This window comes from Pelodiscus sinensis, chromosome 12, assembly GCF_052426305.1.
Source record: "Pelodiscus sinensis isolate ZL-2025 chromosome 12, ASM5242630v1, whole genome shotgun sequence".
In the NCBI taxonomy this organism is placed as follows: domain Eukaryota; kingdom Metazoa; phylum Chordata; order Testudines; family Trionychidae; genus Pelodiscus; species Pelodiscus sinensis.
Window position 1 is genome coordinate 14,747,457 of NC_143063.1, and position 25,081 is coordinate 14,772,537.

Genomic DNA, 25,081 nt, shown 5'->3' on the forward strand with positions numbered 1-25,081 from the left:
TGGGGCTGAAGGCCAGGTGTAGGGGTTTGGGGCCACTTACCTGGGCCGGAGGCAGGCAAGATAGTGAGTCCCATCCCCACCTGTCCACAAGCTTGGTGTTGTGGCTCCCCCCTTCCCCAGTGGTCACTCTTCGGTATAGCTGTCCTCTGCACTCACTGTCCCCACTTAGTCGCCTCCCGTTCCATGTTATGGAAACAAATTCCAGGCACATTCCATTTTCCTGGCACAACCAAACCCTGACTTTGCTTTACGTTAGGACAAGAGGAAGCTGCATACTACATGTAGTGATCCTAGCTCTTGCTGTTTAGGAGTTCTTGAACAAAAAGACTTGCAGACGGATGGATGCACAAGTCTCTAAAATAAATATATAAGCACCATATTTTCCTGGGCATATTAAACCAACAAACAGGATACTTACACACTCAATTTTGTCAGGATCAGACAGCAATGCTGCTCCCATACCTCCCTGGGGAAACACATGACAAAATACATTACAGACTTCACACATTAAAAAAATCAACACACTCTTCATTTCATAAAAAGTATTTTACACAACTGCAAACTACAACAAAACTAAACCCTCCCATACAAGCAAAAATGCTTACCTGCAGTTTTAATTACTACAGTATTCAGTAATTAAAAGTTAGGGCACAACGTTATTTGCATATCATTTACTGGCTTGGCTACAAAAGGATTTTAATTAAAAAGAGAATCCAAATATGAAATATATTTGGTGAAAGAGTACAGCTGTACTTATTTGGTGAAATATGAAAACATTATTGATAAAATTACGTCATCAAATGAAGCAGCACCAACTTAGGGAACCGAACACCGAGAAGGTTTTTTGTTGTTTTTGTTTTCTATTTCTTTAAGGAACAGACAGAAATTCCAAAATCGGTACCATTTACTATGATTGTTTTGTTTCTTCCTAGTGGGATGATAAATTCCATGCATATGTTGTTCCTAGCACCATTCAATCGATTGATCAGCCCTATGCAAATAGTCCCAATACTGTCTTCTATACCATGTACCTACACAAGAGTGAGTGATAACACAAAACTACTATTTTAAAAATACAAACTTCGCCTCCTCAAATGTGAATGTTCTTCCCCAATCACCCTGTCTACATACACGCAGTCATCCACTTGTCTAACTATAAGTATTAACATTAGATAGGTTTGGAAATTTCTGGATGGCATACTTTTCTGTCAGAAAAAATCAATTCATTGAAATTAAAACATGTTGCTTGTGGCAAAACATCCACCAGAAGCCAGGCAGGTTTCCAGTTCTTTTCCCGCTGTTTTTTCTGTCCATTGCAACAAGCTATCGGGGTGCATGCCAAATGTTTTTCTCTTTCTTTGCATCTCCTGAAGACGATTTTTTTTCAGTCTTTCCTTCCTTTCATCATGATTAGAAATATGTGCAAGTTTGAGAGGGGAAAAATTAATTCTAGTTAAGTTCCATTTAAGATACAAAGAAAATACTGAGTAAAAGAAAATAGCATTGAAGAGATTGTAATGCCATTATGTAACTCAACGATGCACCACGATCCAAAATATTGCACCCAGAAAATATCACCTTATTTCAAAAACACAGCAGGAATTGGCAGGCGTGAGGATGACATAAAGGCTAGAGACTGGTAATGAAAACAGACACATAGAAAAAAAGTAGAACTGTTTAGTTTAGGGAGAAGAGGAACAAAAGAAAGCATGATACATGCACACAAAATAATATATGGTAAAGAGAGGTTCTTTTCTACCTTCTCATTATACAAGAACAAAGGGGCAGTCAAAGAAACTGAAATGCAATAACTTTAAAAGTAATAAAAACAAGTATTTGTTCACAAAAGACACAATTTTCCAGTGGACCTCTGTCACAGGTTTGCCAAGGTTTGCCAAGAGCATTTAAACAAAAGGATTAGACATTTATGTAGATGAGACTACAGCAGATAAAACACTTTTTAAAGGGATATAAACTCTCATGCTTCAATAAGCAATTGAAAGGTGTTAAGAAGAAACTTTCCCTTGGGAACTGATTACTCTATAGTTTTCCACTATAAGTTTTCTTGTGTCATCATCTGAATCACATGATACCGACCACTGTCAGACCTTAAGCTAACTCAAGAATTGAAGTTAATATGACTTATTGCAAAGCAACTTTGATATTCTTATGTTCCTTAAGTAACCAATGTCCACAAGGAACACAATTTTCTTGATGGGAAAAAGCACTATTCGTCATTAATATCCTAGAAGGCACTATGTTTTTTTGGTTCATCTACTACAAAACAGACCTAATGCATAACTCCACCTTTCTTCCATCTCATTATGGTCATGTGGCCTAAAAATAAACACCTTTCCTTTCCAAACAGTTTCACATAAAGAAATGTTCCATTACTGGAAAACAGCAGCCCTTTCAGATTGTATCCAGGCTGTGCAATTTCAAGGTAATGTACACAACAGGGACATGTCTGGCAATGAGAGCCTTGGCATTTTTACTACTCCCCACTTAACTGACAGGCTACGTCTCCATTGGCATCCCTTTCCGGAAAAGGGATGCTAATGAGACAAGTCGGAATTGCAAATCCGCGGGGGATTTAAATATCCCCCGCGGCATTTGCATTTACATGGCTGCCGCTTTTTTCCGGCTTGGGGATAAGCCGGAGAAAAGCGCCAGCCTAGACGCGATTCTCCGGAAAATAAGCCCTTTTCCGGAGGATTTCTTATTCCTACTTCAAGTAGGAATAAGAAATCCTCCGGAAAAGGGCTTATTTTCCGGAGAATCGCGTCTAGGCTGGCGCTTTTCTCCGGCTTATCCCCAAGCCGGAAAAAAGCGGCAGCCATGTAAATGCAAATGCCGCGGGGGATATTTTGCAATTCCGAAGGGTCTAATCTGCATCCCTTTTCCGGAAAAGGGGTGCAGTGTAGACACAGCCACTATGTTTTCATACAAGCTAGTTAGTATACAACATGGTCTGATTTCAAACAGATAAGCTCAATCACACACTAGCTATAATAATATATCACAAAATCTGTATTTTTACCTAATGCTAAAAAAATATTTCATTATAAAAATAATTACTGTATGAGCTACTTTGGTCCACCTGCTGCATCCATCTGGGCTGGAGCAGCCCCCCTGCTTCCTGGACCCCGTTTAAGTGGTTAACTGGTTAAACATAGTGTTTAAACAGTTAACTGATTGAACAGGATTTTGTATCCCAAGTTAAACAACATTAAATATCCACACCAGTCTAAAGTAAAATAGGAGAGCAGACTTGCAAAATACTCAGTTAAGAATATGCTTATGCATTTTGCTGGAAATATGGAATAATTTTGAAGAATATGCTTATTCATTTTGTGGATCACAAGATTTTTATATATTTGAGTCTTTTGGACTTTTTTTGTTAAATTGGTTTAAAATTTCACCTTTAGTTGAAAGAGTGAAATCTGTGTATACTACAAGAAATCCAACCCCAGAATTGCACAACAATCTTCCTCTTCCAACATACAATCACCCAAAACACATATGAAAATTATGTCAAACCTAAATATGTTCTGAGCAAAATTAAATTATCCTAACAGGGTGGATACAAATCAATTAAAAAATAAAAAATAAAATTGTTTTTATTTAAATCAGATTTTTTGATAAAATGTTTTTTGAGGCGGGGCTAGTGCTGGGATGCTCTAATAGGTAGGTGGGGGCTGACGCTGAGGGGCAATGTGACATCTAGGATGAGGAGCTGGCACTGGAGGGCTTTGAGGGTGGGGCAATGATATGCTGGTAATGCTCATACTAATGCACCCCAATATGTCGTTAGCCTTCTTGGCTACAAGGGCACACGGTTGACTCATATCCAGCTTCTCATTCGCTGTATTCCCCAAGGCTTTTTCTGATAAATTGCTGCTTAGCCAGACTGTCCCCAGCCTGCAGCATTGCTTGGGATTCTTCCGTTCTTGCTGAACCTCATCAGTTTTCCTTTAGCCCAATCCTCCAAATGGTCTAGACCAGGGGTGGGGAATCTTTCTTGTGTCAGGGGCAGCTCACCCACAGAAAAAAATCAGTCCGGAGCCACACTAACCCAAAGCTTCACTGATGCGGCCCTCAAGTGGGAAGCAGACACTCCCTACATGCCTGTCACACACAAGTGCCTAGGATGGACCTAGACTAGTAGATTTTGTGGGCCCTCCTATTCTCTGGGGTTGGGTGGGTTGATGGGGCTGGAAGGATGCAAGAGTGGAGTTTTGGGATGCAGAGTCCGGGCTGAAAGGTGGGTGCAGGAGCAGGCTGCAGGTGAGAGGTCTGCTCAGGAAGGGGGGTTGTGTGTCTGGGCAGGTTGGAGGGCTCAGTGCTAGAGTGCCAACACTAGCTCCCTGATGCAAGGGGGGAAGCCCCAAGCCTTGAGGGCTAGATGAAGACAAGCAGGGGGCTACATCCATGCTCCAGGCCTTAGGATCTCCATCCCAGGTCAAGGTCAATTCAAAGGAAGTTGAAATACCAAACTAAATTTCTTTAGCCAATGAAGATAACCAGAATACTGAGATTCTGGGTTTTATAACCCTTCATTGGAGAAGTTGGGGTTGGACTTAATGATATCCTGACCTCTCTTCCAATCCTCTGATTCTAAGTGTAATGCAGTCATTTACATAAGCACATCGATCCCCCATTCCAAGAAGGATTACATCTGCTTAGAGCAAAGACTCCATGCTTTTCTGTTCCTGCAACAAGCTAATTAGTCCTGTCAGTAGGTTGGTCGGATTAACAACCAGCATGTACAGCCTTCCAAAGACACTGCAATCCTTAACATGAAAAGTTATTTAAGATGGAGAGGACCTTCCAATCATGAAGTCATGCTAAAGAGCATACCAGCAGCCTTTCAGTAAACCTAAGTGAGTGAGCAATAAAATTCACTTTTGTTTGGTGATAACAGGAACAGGGGGAGTGACTGGATTGCAGTAGAAAAGCCAGCAAAGCGTGAAAGAAGCATGCTTAGCATGGCCCTAGGAGGACACCAACAAAGATTCTTGTAGAGCAGAATAGTGGCTGGAAAAAGACTTGAAATTCTGTTCAAGGAAACTGCCTTCTCTTTCTTCCTACTGTGTTCAGGATAGGGATGTAAAACCCTGGTTAATCAATTAACCAGTTAAAACTTAGGTTTAACCAGTTAACTGATTAAGCAGGATCCCGCTTCTCCCTCCCACCCCCACATGGAGGAGGGGGCAGTTTCTGCTCCCAGCTCCTCCTCTCCCCCACACAGAGTGTCCAGCGCCTGACTCCTATGCGACTGAAGCAGCCCTCTGCCCACGGTGGGCCATGGGTGAGGGGCTGCTTGTGGGTATCGGTTAACCGGTACCCAGTAAGCATCACTTGGTAAGGTGCTTATTAGGCAACTGGTTACTCATTCACATCCCTAATTCAGGGAAATATGACTGCATGCACATTTTTTGTAAATAAGCAGGATAGCACCTAGGAAACACCTGAATTTCATCAAATTCTCCTGCTAATTTAAATAGTCTGCAAGACCCCAAATATTCGCTAACAAATCAGAGAAAAAGGGGCGTAGGGAGGCAGTTTGGCCTCCATTTGACCTGGAAGGAGAAAGGCTCCCTAAAACGTCTTTGTGGACAGGGTCAGAGTCCCCCAGCCCCACTCAAAGGAAGCAGGCTGAGAGTATAAGACTACAAGCTCAGAGCCACAGAGCACTCCAGACACTCTGCCCCAGCTCTCCCAAGAGGAAGGCCCCGTCCTGGAAGGGAGTACTGGCCTGGGCTTCCTGGGCTGCTGCCAGGCCCAGACAACTGGGTTGGGCCACCATGGGCCCAGAAGAATGGCCAGGGCTGACACAGTTGTCGCCAAGCCCCAAAGATTGGCCTGGATGGCCAGGGCTCCTGCTGGGCCCAGGAGATTGGGCTGCGACACCTGCACTGCTGCTTGACCTCCACAGCCCATGGAAGCTCTGCTAGCACCATTGTCTCTGGCAGACACAGAGGAGCAGAGATTGAGAGCCAGGTAGGCCCCAGGGGAACCAGGAAGCAGTCCAGGGATAGCCGACACTGGGTCGGCTGAGGAAATGGAGGTCAACTGGGCAGTGTGTGGAGGTCAGGATCTCCTCTGACCCAGTGGCAGCCCACACTGCCACTGTTAGGGCCCTGGGCTGTGACGCAGAGGAGCAGGTGGGCCTGTGTCCCCCCTTGCTACTCCTCACCTTGGATGGCAGGTTGCCCCTGTCAGGGTAAAAACCCCTCCACCAGCGAGGAGACCAGACCACCGCTCAGCATGCAGATAGGCCTAAGCTTTGAACTGTTTAATTGTGTTCTTGTTGCCCCACCCAGACCTTAGTTGGATCTTAACTATTTGCTCAGCCTGCCAGCAGGGCTTAGCCCTTAACTGTTTGCTTGTTGCCCACCCTGTTCAGGGCTGGGGCACTGAAGTACAGTATGGACCAAAGAGGGCCTGTGAACTGCTGCTCAGCCAAACCATTGGCCTGAGCCCCAGGACCTTTGACTGCTTTGCCTTGCACTAGGGCAGGACACATGAGCTATTATCTGGCCAGGCCATAGGCCAGAGCCCTAGACTGCAGCAGGCCAGCCCTGTAGCCAGGCTTGACAGGCCTCCCAACTGGTTGGGATGCAGAGTAGTGCGGCAGCTTGGCCTCCTTCAGCCTGAGACCAGGATAGGGGGTAACAATAAAATGACTGATGCTTCTAATGGGCTGGACAAATACAGTTAATAATTCACAAATAAGGACAAGAGATCACAGTTGCAGCCAAGAATAAAATGATTAAGTGCAACTATAAATAACTGAACAGTCATAAGATTAAGAACAGGGTAAAACAAATAAAAATGTGCCAAGACCAGAATGTGTGTTGCATACTGTGTTTCTCAGCAGGAAAAGAGAATATTTAAAGGGATTAAAATCAACCTGCCTTAGTAGAATATTCTTTGGGACAGCCCATGTTGATATCAATTCCAGCTACATCATTCTCTCTGAAAAGAAAAGAACAAAAAACCCTTGCAAATATTCCAGACTAGAAAAGGAAAAAAGCATCTCACCAAAGAGCCTACTCCATCTCTAAGGAGTTCAGAGACGGATTTGAAGTTTGGCAATTTTTTCCAAACCTCTGAATCTTTCATCTTCTCACTAGTTTATACCCAGCCACTTCAATACTCATCTAAGAATTTAATTTGCCTTTATGAAAGAATTCAAAGACGCTGAGTCTAAGGGAAGTTAGGATGTTCTCCCTACATACTCAAGCCCAGCACTATATTGTTTTATAAACTTTTTCAAAAATAAATGAGAAATCATGAGAAATGTTTCTTAGGTGATCTTATGTGGGTTTAAAAGTTAAATTCTTCACCATCTCAGAAGCAAAACTTCAAATGTTTTTCTTCTATTTAACGTACGTTATCTGGCTGAGCACTAAAAATCACGAAGAATACAAGTAATTGGCCAACAGGGCTTTATCAGCACCCATAGAAAAACATGTTGCGGACAAAGACCTGGCATGCCTATTACCAACTTGCACAGCAGTTACTAACATGAAAACTGATTGCTTGAGCAGCTGCTTCCTTGAAAATAATAATTACTGTGAATGGGAACAGGAATACAGGCAGTTCATGCTGTTCCCCTGCTGATCTTTCTAGATTGGGAGGGGCGGGGGGAGGAGGAGGGCAAGGGAAGGAGAGGGAGGTGAACCTTTTTGGGGGTTGGGCCACTGACCCCACAGAAAAATCAGTCGGGGGCCACACATGAGAAGCAAAACAAAACAAAATCTTCACTGATGTGGCCCCCGACTGAAAAGCAGAAAGACACGCCACACATTCGCCTCACACACCAGAGCCGACGGGGGCCCAGGCCAGTAGATTTTGTGGGTCCCTCTACGCTCTTGGGTGGGACGCTCAGTATGTGTGTGAGGGGTTCAGTATGTGGGAGAAGGCTGCCAGGAAGTGGGCTTAGAGTGTGAGATCTGGGTGGGAGGAAGGGTGCAGAACTGGGCAGGGAAAGCTGAGTGGGTCGTAGGGTGCAGGAGTAGGGTGGGGTGTGCAGGAGCACAGTGCGGGTGCAGCTCCCTGGGGACATACATGGCTCCCGCTGCTCCCAGGCAACGCCCCTTGCTGTTTCTATTGGTCGTGATTATGGCCAAAAGGAATGATGGGGGAAAAGTCTCCAGGTGCTTTGCTGTGCTACCATTCCCCAGCTGGGGGTGGGGGAGCAGCAGCAAGTGGTGCTCCTTCCTCCCCTGCCAGGCACAGCCCATGGATCAGATCTGGCCCCCGCAGCGGGGAGACAGCACTGGCACTCCAGCCTATGGGGAAAGTTGCAGGTAGCCATGGAGCTGGAGCACCAGCATGGCCCTGTCCAATGCTGGGGAGAGCCCTGGGCCTTTGGAGCCAGATCCTGGCAAGCAGGGTGCTTGTCCCAGCTCCTGGGCCATAGGTTCTCCATCCTTGTTCTAGATAGTGAACTCTGCTGCAACTTGCTGGGCACCAGGATATGGAACTTTTGTTTACCTTGGTAGCTCTGCTAATCACACAGGGCTCTTATACCTTACTTCTCATCTCTACAAATATTTGTTTCCCCTTTCAAGACTTATAAATATATAACAATAAAGACTAGGGAAAAATACATCCAACTGTATCAGAAGTTTTTAATGCCTGGTTTCAAATGATAGCACTAATTGGATAAAAGCAAAAAGTTAATCTTACAGATTAAATTTACATCTCTGGAAGCCATGGGGAAAAATTATTTTATGATAAGATTTTATGACAACTTACACAAGCTTGGCTACGGCCAAGGCTCTCTCAGCATCTGCTGATCCCTGTTAGGCAAAAAGGATATAATCAATATCTGTTTACTTGATACTGTTTTATAATAAATGCGTTTGTGTAGGTATACACATTTTATACACCATTCAGAATGGATATATGTGAAACCTAACACAGATTCACTAGTAGATAGCAAAATCAGTCAGTTAAAAATTATCTGAAGTCAGCATAATGTGTGAGGTGAAGAATGTACTTAACTTTAAGCTGCATCAGGGCCCACTACGTAACACAAATATCCTGCATTTTTAAAAGTCTAGATTGAATTTTTGTTTTAATGTAATAAAACATTATATTTGTAATAAATACTGTTCCTTTTTCTTATAAATATCCAAGTCTTGGCTGAACTACCATGACACAGGCATGCCTTAACTGAGAACAGTGTGACTGCAGTCCTGTAATCCTTCCCCACTGACTCTTACTTGAGCTATCAAAAAACTTATTTGGGGCAGAACAGTGTCCTTCTTTCTTCTGTGAAGTGTATGGCATTATGAAACATTAAACATCACTTACATATACATATGAGCCAGTTAACAAAATGAGTGAAGAAGGAAAACAAAGAATGCAGATTAAAAAGAGCTAATCATTACTAAAACTTTCTACTAAACACAAATGTCATAGCTATGTGTTCTGTTCAATTATATTACAAACAATGGTAGAATACATATTTCATTGTAATTGAGTTTTGATACTAGTATGTTTGAACACATGGCTAAGATAACATGCTCTACAACAGCGGTTCTCAAACTTTTTGGGCTCCAGAGCCCTTTACATGCGTGAAAATTTATTCAGAGCTCCAGCGGTCCACTGATTGTGTGTGTTGTACCTACCAATGTTTCCAGTTTGTCAACCTCACAGAGCCCCTGGAGATGTCTCATGGAACCCTGGGGCTCCAAGGAGCAGAGTTTAAGAAACACTGCTCTAGAAATAAGTTATATCTGTGGCCTTCAATATACATGTTGGATACCTATTCTGTTGAAAACTTACTAATGGCAGTTTGTATAAAAATAGTTTAGAAATCTTAAAATACCATCAGTGTGAAATTAGAGTCCCGAAAGAATAACCTTAGCTGAGAAATCTGAGAGTTGATAAACATCTGGCAAAGAACTGTATTTAGACACATCTCAGTACAGTGCTAGTAAAAAGTAATCTACTTTGATTTCAGAAACGTAACTTTTCTTGGTATCTTACCATTTGAAAGACAACACAATCTCTCTCTCTCTCACAGGTTCTGAAAACAACTCTTTCGTTAGGAGCTACAAAATCCACTGTTTCAAGCACCTCTACATGAAATAGGAGACACAAAAATGGAAAAAAATAAATATAGATAAATATAATCACAAAATAAGCCTGATGAAGCAATTAAGAAATGCAGTGTGCATATACATGAAATTCTACCAAATAGGTCTGCAGTCCTTAATGTCAGAATCCATAAAGCTTATCAAGAAACAATGCAGAGCTGAGCCATATATGTACAGATATCATAATTTCTGAACCAAAAATGGGGGCACATGATATAAGGGCCCTACCATCAATCAAGCATTAATCACGTCCCGTGAACTCATTAGCCACCCCCAACCTCTTAGGCCCTACCCACCTTCCACAGGAAGGCCCACACCTGAGTTAGTACTTCGGTGTCAAGAGGGACACATGGCCGGAAGTAAAGGGTATCATGTGACCCCTTCACCCTCCTCCCATCACCCTCTACCAATTAGGAGGGGTTTAGGTCCTGTAGGATGTCCCTGAGAACAGATTTGACCATTCGAGGGGAGTTACGAGGTGGGGTGAGCGGTACGGAACAAGTCTTCTGACCCCTCTAAGAACTCATTCCACTACCCTCTACCAATTGTGAGGGGTTTGGGCCCTAGAAGACCATCCTATCACTGCATAAGAGAGACCATCGGGGTGTCGGCAGGGCAGTGAGTCAGGGGGCTGGTGGTGCAGGGTCTCAGCAGGGCGGTGAGTGAGTAGGCCGGTGGTGCGGGGTGGAAATGGTGATTGAACAGGCTGGGAGTGCGGGGTCTCAGTGGTGGTGGTGAATGAGTGGGCTGAGAGTACAGGGTCTCAGCAGGGCAGTGAATGAGTGAGTGGGCTGGGAGTGTGGGGTCTCGGCATGAGGGGTGGGAGGGTCACTTACTGGCTTTCGTGCCGCTTTCAGGCATGCATGGTTTCCTGCTGCTCCTATTGGCCAGATTCCATACACTGCCCTTTCTCTTCCCCAACTTTGCAGGGACGTACTTCCTGGAGGCTTTCCACTTTGCTCCCATTGGCCAGAAAGGGGACAACCTCCAGGAACTGCAGGGGAAGGGAAAGAGTAGTGTGCAGAGCCATTTCTGGCTCACTTCTTCCCTGCAAGCTGGATCTGGTGGGGAGCCTTGGGGCTCCCCCCCCCAGCCAATATGTTGGAATTTTCAGGACATTTTAGTGCTTTATGGGGACAACAAGACAGTGTATTTAAAATTGTGACTTTCCCAGAAAATCTGGGATGTATAGTTGGCATACAAATATGCAAAATCAGCTAGACTGATGAGTTCATTGTATTATAATACAAATTTAACAGCACAGATAACTAATCACCACAGCCAGTGTTTTAGCCCACACACAGATATTTGTCAAAAAACATTGTGGTTTTAGAATCAGGGGATGAAATGCAAAACTTTCTGCTGAGCATCCTAGTTATTTAATTTTTAACAAAAGCTGTTTATGAAAGCATATGTAGAAACAATTCTAAGTTATTTCCCTGAAGGGCAGAACAGTTCTTCTGTTCTGTAAATGACACACTTTGCTAGCTCTTCTAAAGACAATGTTAGGTTCAAATTTGTTTTATTTTTAAATTCCTTTGCCTCTGCTATTAACAATGCACCTCAAGCCAACCAGGGCCTAAAGCTGATGCAGAACCCAGAGGTAGGTAGTGGTTATGAATAGGGTTACCAGGTGTCCGGTACTGACCAGGGCAGTCTGGTATTTTCGCCTCCTGTCTGGTAAAAAAATTCAGAAAATAGCAGACACCTAAAATGACACCTATTTTCTGATTTTTTTTTCCACAGCCAGGAGGCGAAAATACCTGGCAACCCTAGTGCCTGGGCCGAGGCCCTACCCCCACTTCCCGGGCCCTGACATTCCCAGTCCCCATGATTACCTGGTCCCATAGGGAAGCTAAGTTCTGGCTTGAACAAGAATACAAAATGGCTGCCAGCAAAAAGCCTAAAGAGCAAGGGGAAGCAATGCTCCTGTTCCTATCCCTATTCTAACTTTGCACTCACTCTGAAAGGGGCCATGGTGTTTTAATATTTTTTTTTTTTTGCTTAAGTCTCGCAGCAGTCCTTTTTTTTTGCCCCCCTCCCCACCCTCAACAGAATTTTTTCCCTGGTGTTTTTTTGGGGGGATGGGGGATGGCTGTTCGGTATTTTTGGTTCAACCGTCTGGCAGCCCTACGAATAGGATCAGACATGGATTCTTCTCCACTGACTTCCCAGCAGTTTCTTAGTACAGTTTGAATTATTGATTTGGTTTTTAAAAGCCCTAAATGTCTTAAAATCTGACACCTTGAAGGACAACCTTGAAGGAGGCGGGGCCTCAGGCAGAAGGGGTGGGGCCGCAGGCGGTAGGTCATATTTTAATGACCATCACATGTTTTATCCCCCCACTTAAGTACTACTCTTTCAGAAACAACTGTGCCACAGATTTTATTAAGAGCTGTTATAGAAAAGCTCAAAGGGGGGAAGAAAATTGTGCGGGTTACTAATGTAACATTTTCCAGTGAATACTTGATCATTTTAGTTTTGTAGAGCACATATCACTTTCATGAAAAGGCATAAGGCACTGAAAATTAATACTTAGCCCTGCCATGAGTGCAGGGGACTAAACTAAATGACTTTGAGGCCCTTTCCAGACTTATGATCCATGAAATAGTACAGTAAAACTCCAACTGTCCATCACCCAGTGGTCTGGCACTCCCGATAGTCCGGCACCAACTGGAACCCGGAAGTGCTCCGGCCAGCCGGACAATTGGAGCTGCTCCGCACTGCTTGCAGCCCCAGCTGGCCTGTCGCCGGCGGCTGCGCGGGGCTTCCCCCGCCTTCCTGCATAACGGCTGAGGGTTCACCCTATGCCGCACCATTCCCCGCCAACCCCGCCCTCCCGATCCTTCACAGCCCCCCTTCCGGATTATCGGAAGTTTACTGTATCTAAATCCCTGTTTTTCCTCCCACCCATACTAAGCATATTCAGTTATGTTTTATGAGTTACAAAAGATTCCTACATTTGACTATAAAAATGGCATCTAAATATTTTTATCAAAACCAGTTGTAAAGAGATAGGTTATTAGGCATTTAAAGCTACTTCTTGAAGGAAGCTACTAAAATTTCCAATGATTAACTTTTTGAAACTCCTTGAAACACAGGAGCACTTCAGAACACAAATTAGAGAGGAGATTCCTGAATCTGCACCGTCCTTTGTGGGTGATGAATCTGAGGAACTGTCCCGGATTGAAGTGTCATTAGAGGAGGTTTTGGAACAAATAGAAAAACTTAATGTTAACAAATCTCCGGGACCGGATGGCATTCATCCAAGGGTTCTAAAAGAACTTAAATGGGAAATTGCTGAGCTATTATCTGTGGTTTGTAACCTATCCTTTAAATCGGCTTCCGTACCTAATGACTGGAAGGTAGCCAACGTGACACCAATATTTAAAAAGGGCTCTAGAGGCGATCCTGGCAATTACAGACCGGTAAGTCTAACTTCAGTACCAGGCAAATTAGTCGAAACAATAGTAAAGAATAAAATTGTGAAGCATGTAGAAGAACATAATTTGTTGGACAAAAGTCAACATGGTTTCTGTAAAGGGAAATCCTGTCTTACTAATCTATTAGAGTTCTTTGAAGGGGTTAACAAACATGCGGACAAGGGGGATCCAGTAGATATAGTATACAGGCAGTCTCCGACTTACGCGGATCCGACTTACGTCGGATCCGCACTTACGAACGGAGCTTTCTCGCCCCGGAAGTCGGGGCGAGAAAGCCCCGTTCGTAAGCTGCTCCGGTGCCCCTGGTCTGCTGGAGACCGTCTCCAGCAGACCAGGGGCACCGGGCGGGTTCCCGCGCTTCTGAGGCTTTGCCAGAGCAAAGCCTCAGAGGCGCGGGGAACCGCCGCTGCTGCCGCTCCAGTCTGGGTGCCTGTGGTCTGCTGGGGACGGTCCCCAGCAGACCACAGGCACCCTGACTGAAGCCGCAGCCGCGGGGGGGTCCTGCGCCTCTGAGACTTTGCCAGAGCAAAGCCTCAGAGGCGCGGGGAACCGCCGCTGCTGCCGCTTTGACTGAAGCGGCAGCAGCGGCGGTTCCCCGCGCCTCTGAGGCTTTGCTCTGGCAAAGCCTCAGAGGCGCGGGACCCCCCCGCGGCTGCGGCTTCAGTCAGGGTGCCTGTGGTCTGCTGGGGACCGTCCCCAGCAGACCACAGGCACCCAGACTGGAGCGGCAGCAGCGGCGGTTCCCCGCCTCTGAGGCTTTGCTCTGGCAAAGCCTCAGAGGCGCGGGACCCCCCCGCGGCTGCGGCTTCAGTCCGGGTGCCTGTGGTCTGCTGGGGGCCGTCCCCAGCAGACCACAAGCACCCAGACTGAAGCCGCAGCCATGGCGGGGTCCCTCTCTCTGAGGCTTTGCCAGAGCAAAGCCTCAGAGGCGTGGCACCCCGCTGCCGCTCTGCTCCCCGTGTCCCTGGTCTGCTGGGGGGGGGGCGCAGCTAGTGTGCTCCCCCCCCCCAGCAGACCAGGCTTTTGTTTTGGACTCTGGGGCAGAGCAGCTGGGGCGCTGCCGATTGGTCCTGCAGCGCCCGTGGGCACTACTGGACCAACCCGGCAGCACCCCAGCTGCTCTGCCCCAGGTCCTGATTCAGCCGCTGCTGGTCAGTTTCAGCAGCGGCTGAATCAGGACGTCTGGGGCAGAGCAGATGGGGTGCTGCTGGGTTGGTCCAGTAGCACCCCAGCTGCTCTGCCCCAGGCGTCCCCAAGTCAGCTTCTGCTGAAACTGACCAGCGCTGACTACAGGAAGCCCGAGGCAGAGTTGCTCTGCCCCGGGCTTCCTGGAATCAGCTGCTGATCAGTTTCAGCAGCAGCTGACTTGGGGACGCCTGGGGTTCTTAAGTTGATTCTGTATGTAAGTCAGAACTGGCGGTCAGTTTCAGCAGTGTCTGAATCTGGACGCCAGTTCCGACTTACATACAGATTCAACTTAAGAACAAACCTACAGTCCCTATCTTGTACGTAACCCGGGGACTGCCTGTACGTGGATTTTCAGAAAGCCTTTGACAAGGTCCCTCACCAAAGGCTCTTGTGTAAATTACATGGCCATGGGATAAGAGGGATGGTCCTTTCTTGGATTGAGAACTGGCTAAAAGACAGGAAACAAAGGGTAGGAATAAATGGTACATTTTCAGATTGGAGAGGGGTAACTAGTGGTGTACCCCAAGGGTCAGTCCTGGGACCAATCCTTTTCAACTTATTCATAAATGATCTGGAGAAAGGGGTAAGCAGTGAGGTAGTAAAGTTTGCAGATGATACCAAACTGTTTAGGATAGTCAAGACAGAAGCAGACTGTGAGGGACTCCAAGAAGATCTCACCAAACTGAGTGATTGGGCAACAAAATGGCAAATGAAATTTAATGTGGATAAGTGTAAAGTAATGCACATCGGGAAAAATAACCCCAACTATACGTACAGTATGATGGGGGCTAATTTGGCTACGACAAATCAGGAAAGAGATCTTGGAGTTATCGTGGACAGTTCTCTGAAAACTTCCACACAGTGTGCAGCGGCGGTCAAAAAGGCAAATAGGATGCTAGGAATTATTAGGAAAGGGATAGAAAATAAGACCCAGAACATCTTACTGCCCCTATATAAAACTACGGTACGCCCACATCTTGAATACTGTGTACAGATGTGGTCTCCTCACCTCAAAAAAGATATTTTGGCCTTGGAAAGGGTTCAGAAAAGGGCAACTAAAATGATTAGGGGTTTGGAACGGGTCCCATATGAGGAGAGGCTAAAGAGACTGGGACTTTTCAGTTTAGAAAAGAGGAGACTGAGGGGGGATATGATAGAGGTCTATAAAATCATGAGTGGTGTGGAGAGGGCTGATAAAGAAAAGTTATTTATTAGTTCCCATAATAGAAGAACTAGAGGACACCAAATGAAATTAATGGGTAGCAGGTTTAAAACTAATAAAAGGAAGTTCTTCTTCACACAGCGTGTTGTCAACCTGTGGAACTCCTTGCCAGAGGAGGCGGTGAAGGCTAGGACTATAACAGAGTTTAAAGAGAAGCTGGATAAATTCATGGAGGTTAGGTCCATAAAAGGCTATTAGCCAGGGGATAAAATGGTGTCCTTGGCCTCTGTTTGTCAGAGGCTGGAGAGGGATGGCAGGAGACAAATCGCTTGATCATTGTCTTCGGTCAACCCTCTCTGGGGTACCTGGTGCTGGCCACTGTCGGTAGACAGGATACTGGGCTAGATGGAGCTTTGGTCTGACCCAGTACGGCCGTTCTTATGTTCTTATGTTATGTTCTTAGAATATTTATTTAGTGAAATGAATGGTATATGCATGTGGTTTATTAATTCATTAAAAAACACTCCCAAATAAAACCATTAACCAGCCCAAACCAGATTTTTTCTGCTGTGTTCCTGGGCAAGATGGGGCTCATATCTCTGGCTTCCTAACAACACATAGGGGGGAGGAGGGGAGGAGAGCTGCAGCCCTTTTAAGTGCTTTTATTTAAAGGGCTGGCATCTTCCCTGTGCCTGTCAGGCAACCCGGTGCCTAGCAGCTGGGGGAACACAAAAGCCCTTTAAATAGAAACAGCTGAAAAGGCTTGCAGCTCCCCATGCCTTTAGTGCATTGCCAGAGATGCAGGACCCCTTTGAGCTGTTCCTATTTAAAGGGCTCTCCTGTTCCCTCCTGCTGCTAGGCAGCACATTGCCTGGGAAGCACAAGGAAGATGCCAGCCCTTTATAAATAGAAGCACTTAAAAGGGCTTGCCACTCAAGGAACAGGAGAGCCCTTTAAACAGAAACAGCTGAGAGGGCTCTCAGCTCCCAGGCCTCTAGTGCATTGCTAGGGAGCCAGAGACGCCAGCCCCTTCAGCTGTTTCTATTTAAAGGGCTTGTACCTTATCTGTGAAGGGTATGCATGTGTTCATTTTAAACAAAATGTGGTTTGGAAAGTAGATATGCATAAAGAAGCATGCTGTGGCTCACCACCCTAGGAACGGTCTAAAAAAGGCCAAGAGGAGGGGGGTGAACTCAACATGTGGAGTGCAGAAGTACAAACATGTGACAAATAAAGCCATATATGGAAAGATTGAATATGATTGGTTTAGAAGTTTGTGTTATATAACTTGTTATGTAACCTGTTATGTAACTGCCAGTGCTATAAAACAGCAAGGGGAGGGGCTCCTTGCTGGAGGTGCTCTGGCTAATTTTAGTACCAGGGTCTCTCCCTTTGTGCACATTGAATAAAGTCTTGTTGAACTGAATTGAAGTATGGAAGACCCTTGATTCTGCCCAGCATCTGACTCTCAAATCCCAACACCTGCATCTGCTAGGCAAGCCACTGCTAGGCAAGCCACAGGGAAGACGTGGAGCCCTTTAAATAGAAGCAGTTTGAAGGGCTTGCACCCCTCTCCTGCTGGAAGCAAGGAACTAGGGGGCAGGGCCTGAAACTTCCTTGTGGGCCAGATTAAAGCCCTAGGTGGGCCCCATCTGGCCCTCTGAGAGGCTTTTGCCCACACCTATGGTAGAGCTTTCATTATTAAGCAGCCTCACCTTTAAAAATATAACTTGAACTCTGGAAAAAACAAAACACATGTCCATTGATTTTCAGGTTAGTTTCTGGTAATAACTAGTTTTATTATTTGCCTTTGTAAGCTATATCAAAGACAACTGGAGCATTAAGATTGAGTTTAATAGGTTTAATTTATTTCAATTTCTAATAAGAGTGAAAAGTATTTTAAGATGTGAACCTTTATTACTCATGAATGTATCTGACCTTGCATAATGCGTGTGAACTAGTCACTGTCACTCGCCAGCTCTCACTCTCCTGTTGCTTATGGACACCCCAAGAAAATACTGGATTCCAGACAACTCTTACCTTCACCTGTTACTAAAATTAAAATGACTTCAATCCAACTGAGAAAACCCCACAATTTTTAAACCTTGTTTTTAGAAAACATTCTGAGCCTAAAATAATCTGACAGCATCTCAAATTTTTTGTAATTGACTAAAAGAATATACATATTTGGTGCAACTGACTGAAAGCATACATGTTCTTCCTCTTCCCCAACTGACTGCCAGGTACTCTGGAAAGAATTGCAGAAAAATCCATGCGCTATATCCCAAAGGATTACTGCAGTATTCTAAAACATTTGTGAAGAGAAATACGTATAGCAAAATAGTGCCTTGTATTAATCACAGCTGCCCACAAAAATCACCAAATTGTAAAATATTCTTAAATAAAAGGCCTTCATGAGAACTACACGTTACAAAGCCTCGAATTGAATAGTGAATAAATATTAGCCTATAAAAGAACAAGTTACTCACCCTGTGTAGTAACGGTGGTTCTTCGAGATGTGCCCCGTGGGTGCTCCACTCTAGGTGTCAGGTCCATCCTGGCGCCGCTGGTCGGAAGATTTCAGAGCCATCTTCGGCCGGTCTGCGCATGCCCCCTGCAACGCGCGGCTTTCGCGCCTTTGATCACAAGCGCAGACCGGCCCCCCTGCCAGTTCCTCTCACCACTCGGTCCCTGAAATGATAAATCAAAGGGAGAGACCCGGAGCGGGGAGGAGGGCGGGTCGTGGAGCACCCACGGGGCACATCTCGAAGAACCACCGTTACTACACAGAGTGAGTAACTTGTTCTTCTTCTTCGAGTGGCCCCGTGGGTGCTCCACTCTAGGTGACTGTATAGCAGTAACCGGAACACCAGCGCTCCGGGTCAATTAATTATTGCCTGTAAAAGACAGGACTGCGGAAACCACCGCGTGGTCTGACACCTATCGTTGCACTATGGCATAGTGTCTCATAAAAGAAGTACTTGAAGCCCACGTAGCGGCTCTACAAATATCCGCTAGGGGAACTCCCCTGGAAAAGGCCGTAGAGGTTGCTACTGCCCTAGTTGAATGTGCCCGTGGATTGGAGAGCAACGGTCTGTTACGAATAGAGTGACATGTGGTTATGCAGAGGGAGATAAGCTTAGCTATGCGTTGAGTTGAAAGTGCCTGCCCTTTGGATCGCTGCGCTGTTGATACCAAAAGTTTATCTGTTCGGCGCCACTGTCTGGTTCTGTCTATGTAGAAGGCAAGGGCACGTCTGACATCCAGTGTATGAAGCATAGCCTCCTTATTTGAGGCATGCGGCTTTGGATAAAAAGAAGGAAGTACAATCGGTTCATTGATGTGAAACGACGAGGAGATCTTGGGAGTGAACGCCGGGTGCAATGGTAGCGTCACTGCTTCTTTTGAAAACAATGTGAATGGGGGAGTCGACATCATCGCTCCTAACTCACTGACTCTGCGCGCTGATGTAACTGCAAGCAGGAAAGCAGTCTTCATAGTTAGCATCTGCAGTGCTACGGATGCCAGTGGTTCAAAGGGGGGAAACATAAGCGTTTCGAGTACTAAGTCCAAATTCCACGATGGTGGAGGAGGTCTCCGAGGTGGACTTATATTATTTAGACCCTTGAGGAATCGCTTGGTGGTCGGGTGTGAAAACAATGAAAAACCCTGTATCAGACGATGGAAAGCACTGATGGGCAATAGATGAACACGAAGGGATGCCAACGAGAGTTTTGAAGTCCGCAAGTGAAGCATGTACTCGAGGACCTGGTGTAACGGAGCAGACAGCGGTCGGACGTTGTTTTGAAGGCACCAAGATGAATATCTGCGCCATTTAGCGAGGTAAGTACGTCTTGTTGAATCTTTTCTACTGTGAATCAGAATGGACTTGACCTGCTGTGAGCAAAGGTTCTCATCTTGTTTGAGCCAGTTAGGAGCCACGCTGTCAGATGTAACATCTCTAGCTTGGGATGTAGAAGAGAACCCCGTTCTTGAGAGAGAAGGTTCTGGTATAAAGGCAGAGGCCATGGAGGCCATAGAGACATCCTGTGCAAGAACGGATACCAAGCTTGTCTGGGCCAGGCCGGTGCTATCAGTATCACCATTGCTGCCTCCGTTCTGATCTTCTCCAGTGTTCTGGAAATGAGAACTATTGGAGGAAACGTGTACAGTAGTGATTTTTTCCAGTTGGTTAGTAGCGCATCGCCTAGGGATCCCTTGCCGATCCCTGCTCTGGAACAGAAAAGGCGACACTTCTTGTTGGAGGCCATTGCAAACAGATCTACCAGGGGCGTACCCTATCTGTTGAAGATGTCCTGAATCACATCCTGCCTTATCTCCCACTCGTGGTCAACGGGAAAGTGTCTGCTTAGGGAGTCAGCAATGACATTGGCTATGCCAAGTAAGTAGGATGCTGCTATGATGATATTGTTCCTTATGCACGAGTTCCAACACCATACCGCTTCTGTGCATAGGGAATGTGACCTTGCTCCGCCTTGTCTGTTTAGGTAATACATCGCCGCCATGTTGTCCGTAAGCACTCTGACTGTCTTGCCTCTCAGGTGAGAAAGGAAGTGTTTGCATGCCAGGAACATTGCACGCAACTCCAGTCTGTTGATATGCAGACGCCTCTCGGCAGGAGACCAGCGACCTTGTATGCGTTCGTCGCCCGTGTGTGCACCCCATCCGATGAGGGAAGCGTCCAACGTCAGTTGTACCAACGGAATCGGTCTGTGGAAAGGCATTCCCACCAAAATGTTTGATGCCTTGGTCCACCAGCGCAGAGACACGTGAACGTGGAGCGGAGGAGAAACTTGTTTGTGAATGTTGTGTCTTCCCGGAACATACACAGTTGATAGCCAGTGTTGCAGGTTTCTCAGGTGGAGGCGTGCATGGGGAACGACAAACGTGGCTGTAGCCATGTGGCCCAGGAGACGCAGACAGGTATGTACCGAGACTACTGGGCCCTTGCCGAGTAGACTGACCAAGTCCTTTCTTTCCTGGAATCTGTCCTTCGGTAGATAGGCTCTTGCCATCCTTGAGTCGAGAACTGCCCCTATGAACTGTATGTTCTGCGTTGGAGTGAGGGTCGATTTCGACTCGTTTACAATCATTCCAAGAGAATCAAACACTCGTCTGACCGTTGTGACCATGAGGGATGTTTCTTCCTGAGACGTATCTTTTATGAAACAGTCATCCAGATAAGGGAATATGATGACTCGCAGTCGCCGAAGTTTCGCAGCAACGACGGCAAGGGTCTTTGAAAATACCCATGGAGCAGAAGCCAGTCCGAATGGGAGGACACGATATTGGAAATGCTCATCCTTTATGACGAAACGCAGGAATCGTCTATATGCAGGATGTATTGCTATATGAAAATACGCATCCTGTAGGTCGAGGGCTGCGAACCAATCGTTGTTGTCCAGAGCTGGGATGATCATAATGAGCGTCACCATTTTGAATCGCTGTTTTCGAAGGTAGCAATTCAACTGGCGCAGATCCAGAATAGGTCTCCATCCCCCCGTTTTCTTTTGCGTTAGGAAATAACGTGAATAGAACCCTTTTCCTCTGAAGCCCTCTGGGACCTTCTCTATCGCTCCGATGGATACTAGGCGATAAGCCTCTTGTTGCAGAAGATCCTCATGAGATGGGTCCCTGAAAAGGGAGGGGGATGGTGGAGTGGCAGGAGGGAGGGATGTGAATGGGATGGTGAGACCGGATCTTATCACCTCCAATACCCATTTGTTTGATGTTACAGCAACCCATTGATGGTAATAGGGTTGCAGTCTGTGATGAAAAATGGGCTTGGCATCTCTGGCAACAACTGGAGTGTTCAGCACGCCCTCGACATGGAAGTCAAACCTGCTGTTTGGGCGCCCCGGCATTGTTCACTCTAGCCGGGTGAGGACGTCTGCGCTGTGGCCTCTGCTTAGAATGACCTTTATCATAAGGACAGTTTTGTTGTCTCCGGAACTGATAGTCATAACGTTTTTGGAACGGAAAATATCGTCTGCGGCAGAAAGGTGGGACGTACATTCCGAGAGTATGTAAGGTTGTTCGCGAGTCCTTCCCTGTATGGAGTACGTCATCCGTTTTTTCCGCGAAGAGCTTAATCCTATCAAATGGGAGATCCTCCACCTTGGATTGTAGCTCTTTGGGTACTGCGGCCGTTGTTAGCCATGAGGCCCTTCGCATCGATACTGCCGTAGCTACTGTTCGCGCCGCTGTGTCAGCCATGTCACTGGCAATCTGCAGACCTGCTCTGGCACATGCATAGCCCTCTTGAATTATCTCACGGAGGAGTACCTGTTGTGCAATTTCAGCCTCGGAGATTCGTTGTGTAATTTCCGTCAATCTTGCAATGGTATCGAAGCTATGATTGGACAAGAGCGCCGCATAATTAGCGATACGCAGGAGAAGCGTGGATGAAGAATACACCTTCAGTCCAAAGATGTCTAGCTTTTTTGAATCCTTGTCAGCTGCTGAATTTCCGACCTGTGGGCTCTTTGCAAGGCTGCCTCCACCACCAGTGATTTGGGCTGGGGGTGAGTGAACAGGAACTCTGCCCCTTTAGCTGCTATGAAATATCTTTTCTCAGCCCTTTTACACGATGGGGTAACTGAAGCCGGCGTGTTCCAGATCTCTGAAGCCGACTCTAGAATTGCCTCGTCTAGCAGTAAGGCTGCTCTGGACTGATGCCTAGGATTCAAGTTCTTCCACAACTTATGTTGTTTCGCCTGCACGTCCATTAGCTGAACTTCCTGCGACTGTGCCACCCTCTTGAATAGGTCTTGGAATTCACGGGCATCATCCGGTGGTGAAGGATCCGCCACGAAAACTGCGTCATCTGGGGAGGATGACTGGACATCCCCAGGGGAAGCTGCAGGCGTGTGCTCGTCTGTATCCGAAATTTGACCCTCCTCCGGATCAGAAAGGACGGATACTGAGGGGGACGTGGGAAGGGGCGGCTTCGGTGACTGAGGTCTTTGATATTCTGGAGCATGTGGTGAAGATCATCTATGATAAGGCTGATGGCAACAGCAAGAGTGGGAGTATGATCTGCCCTTCCTTATAGGGGCATGATAACTCCTATGAGCATGATAATCATAGTCAGGAGATGATCTCCTTGATGCTTATATGCTGCCATGCCTGCTCTGATATGATCTGGGAGGAGAGTAGGTCGGCGAGCGAGATCTATGTGGAGAGACACAATCATATCTATAGGAGTAATTCGAGCAGGAGCGTCTATGAGAATTGCTATATGCAGAGGAATAAGGCCCCCTGTCTGAGTGACATGCAGGTGGGGAAGGCTCAGGCGAGAAGTATGGTGAAGGCGACCTGGAATGGTTTCTAGGTGCTGATTTCCTTGCTGCCTTAATAGGAACAGCTGCCCGGGACTGCAGAGCAGCTGTCAGGTGGCCTGCTGGGTTGCCATGGTTACGCTCAGCACGCAGAGGCTGAGAGTGTCTTGGAGGCAGAGAGGTTGATTGTAATCTCGGTGCCGAGGGGTGGGAGGACTAAGTGAATGATCTCACACGGCACCGAGTGAGTGATCTGACACGGCACCCGGGGCACTCCAGGGGAATTGCTCTCTTGCGGTGCCGGCTGCCCTGTCGGCACTGTGTCTATGGCACGGTGAGCCGCGGTCTTCCGGTGCCGCTGTCTCTTCTCTGGAGCGGCCAGTGCTCGCTCCTGTGGAGGGGTCCGGGGTGCCCTCAGCGGTGCAGACTCCGGTGCCGCTCCTGACTCGTCCCGCTGCTGCAGGGACGGTTCCTTGTCAGGCGGCATCGCTGGTGGCATTAGTGGCATGGCCAACTTATCCCCCGAAGGGGTTCTGGTCTGTGCATGCTCCCTATGAGTAGGGGAAGCTGCTGCAGGAGCCGAAACTGTGCACGGCTTTGATGATTCTGCCACAGACCGGGAAAGTGATTTAGATGCCGGTCGAATGCCCACTGTTGCTACCTCCGACTTGTCCTGACTCACCCATGGCAGGGGGACAGCGGGGAGAGAACGGGTGGGAGAAGCCTTTTTCTTTTTTGTTTTAGGCACTCCTGGTGATAGCGCTCTTCTCTTCGGAGCAGTTATTTGCTCCTGTGAAGTTTGTACATGCTGAAGAGCCTTGTTGCAGAGAAGAAGCTTGAGCCGGAGATCCCTGTCCCTGCGCGCCCGCGGGGTTAATTTCAAGCAATGAGTGCATTTTTGGGGTACACGGGACTCCCCCAAATAATGGACACAGACTGTGTGACCGTCTGAGGCTGGCATAGCCTCTTTGACTGGGAATACCGTTTGAATCCTGGTATCCCAGGCATGATGAAATTGACTAGGCAAACTGCCGCACTGGCAGAAATTGACTAGAACAACGTCTTTCTCTTTTTTTTTTCCTCTCAAAACTAACTAACTAATTAACAGGAAACTAACTACTGAACAAAGACTAACTATTTTACAATTCTTTCTGACAGGATTTGCTCTGTGTCTGAGGAGATCACAAAGCTCCGCCAGCAACCTAGGACGGTTGAGAGGAACAGGCAGGGGGGCCGGTCTGCGCTCGTGATCAAAGGCGCGAAAGCCGCGTGCTGCAGGGGGCATGCGCAGACCGGCCGAAGATGGCTCTGAAATCTTCCGACCAGCGGTGCCGGGATGGACCCGACGCCTAGAGTGGAGCACCCACGGGGCCACTCGAAGAAGAACAATTGAATTTAACTCCACGATCAAGATGAAAACAGACAAGCCACTGAAAAGCTCTGCTAAGTACATCAATTCAACGGTTTATTTTTCTTCACTTTCAGACTGAATATTTTTATGTATCAAAATATAGTAACAAACCTACATATTCAGAATTGCTGATATTCTTTTATTTAAGTGGGCTGTATTAAATTCCTAAAATGTCCCCGTCTCGACTCCCATCATTGGGCCAAAGTCAGCCATTTTGGTTTCAGAGTAGCACCCACTTAAACCTAATTGAGCCTTGGTCTATGTTCATTAGTCTAAATGAGAAGTTCTAAAATTATGGATACAAGCAATTGGTTATCTCTCTCCAATTTTCCGTAACCACTTAAAAGCAGTCACCAGATGTCAGATGCACCCAGAAAACACTATACCAGATTTCATGGAAAATGGCACTAAGGTGCAACTGAGGGCTGGTTGCAAGTAGTAAATTATATGGGATCACA

General features: G+C 46.5%; 1 protein-coding gene across 7 annotated transcripts in view; it reads right to left on the reverse strand.

The window, feature by feature from the left end:
- The window catches only part of DUS2 (dihydrouridine synthase 2), a 79,722-nt gene that overhangs the window by 40,278 nt on the left and 14,363 nt on the right, over positions 1-25,081 (reverse strand). For 6 of the 7 annotated variants that reach the window (XR_012906751.2, XR_012906752.2, XM_075940318.2 and 3 more), the window contains exons 4-7: positions 10,009-10,100; positions 8,770-8,813; positions 6,917-6,981; positions 419-462 (exon numbers count right to left, since the gene is read on the reverse strand). Coding sequence is in view for 5 of the 7 variants with exons in the window: in XM_075940318.2 (XP_075796433.1) it covers positions 419-462; positions 6,917-6,981; positions 8,770-8,813; positions 10,009-10,100 (245 nt within the window). In the remaining 2 variants the exon portion in view is untranslated. Of the gene's footprint in view, positions 1-418; positions 467-6,916; positions 6,982-8,769; positions 8,814-10,008; positions 10,101-25,081 lie in introns of those variants that run through there. The other variant, XM_089781447.1, reaches the window with a different exon arrangement.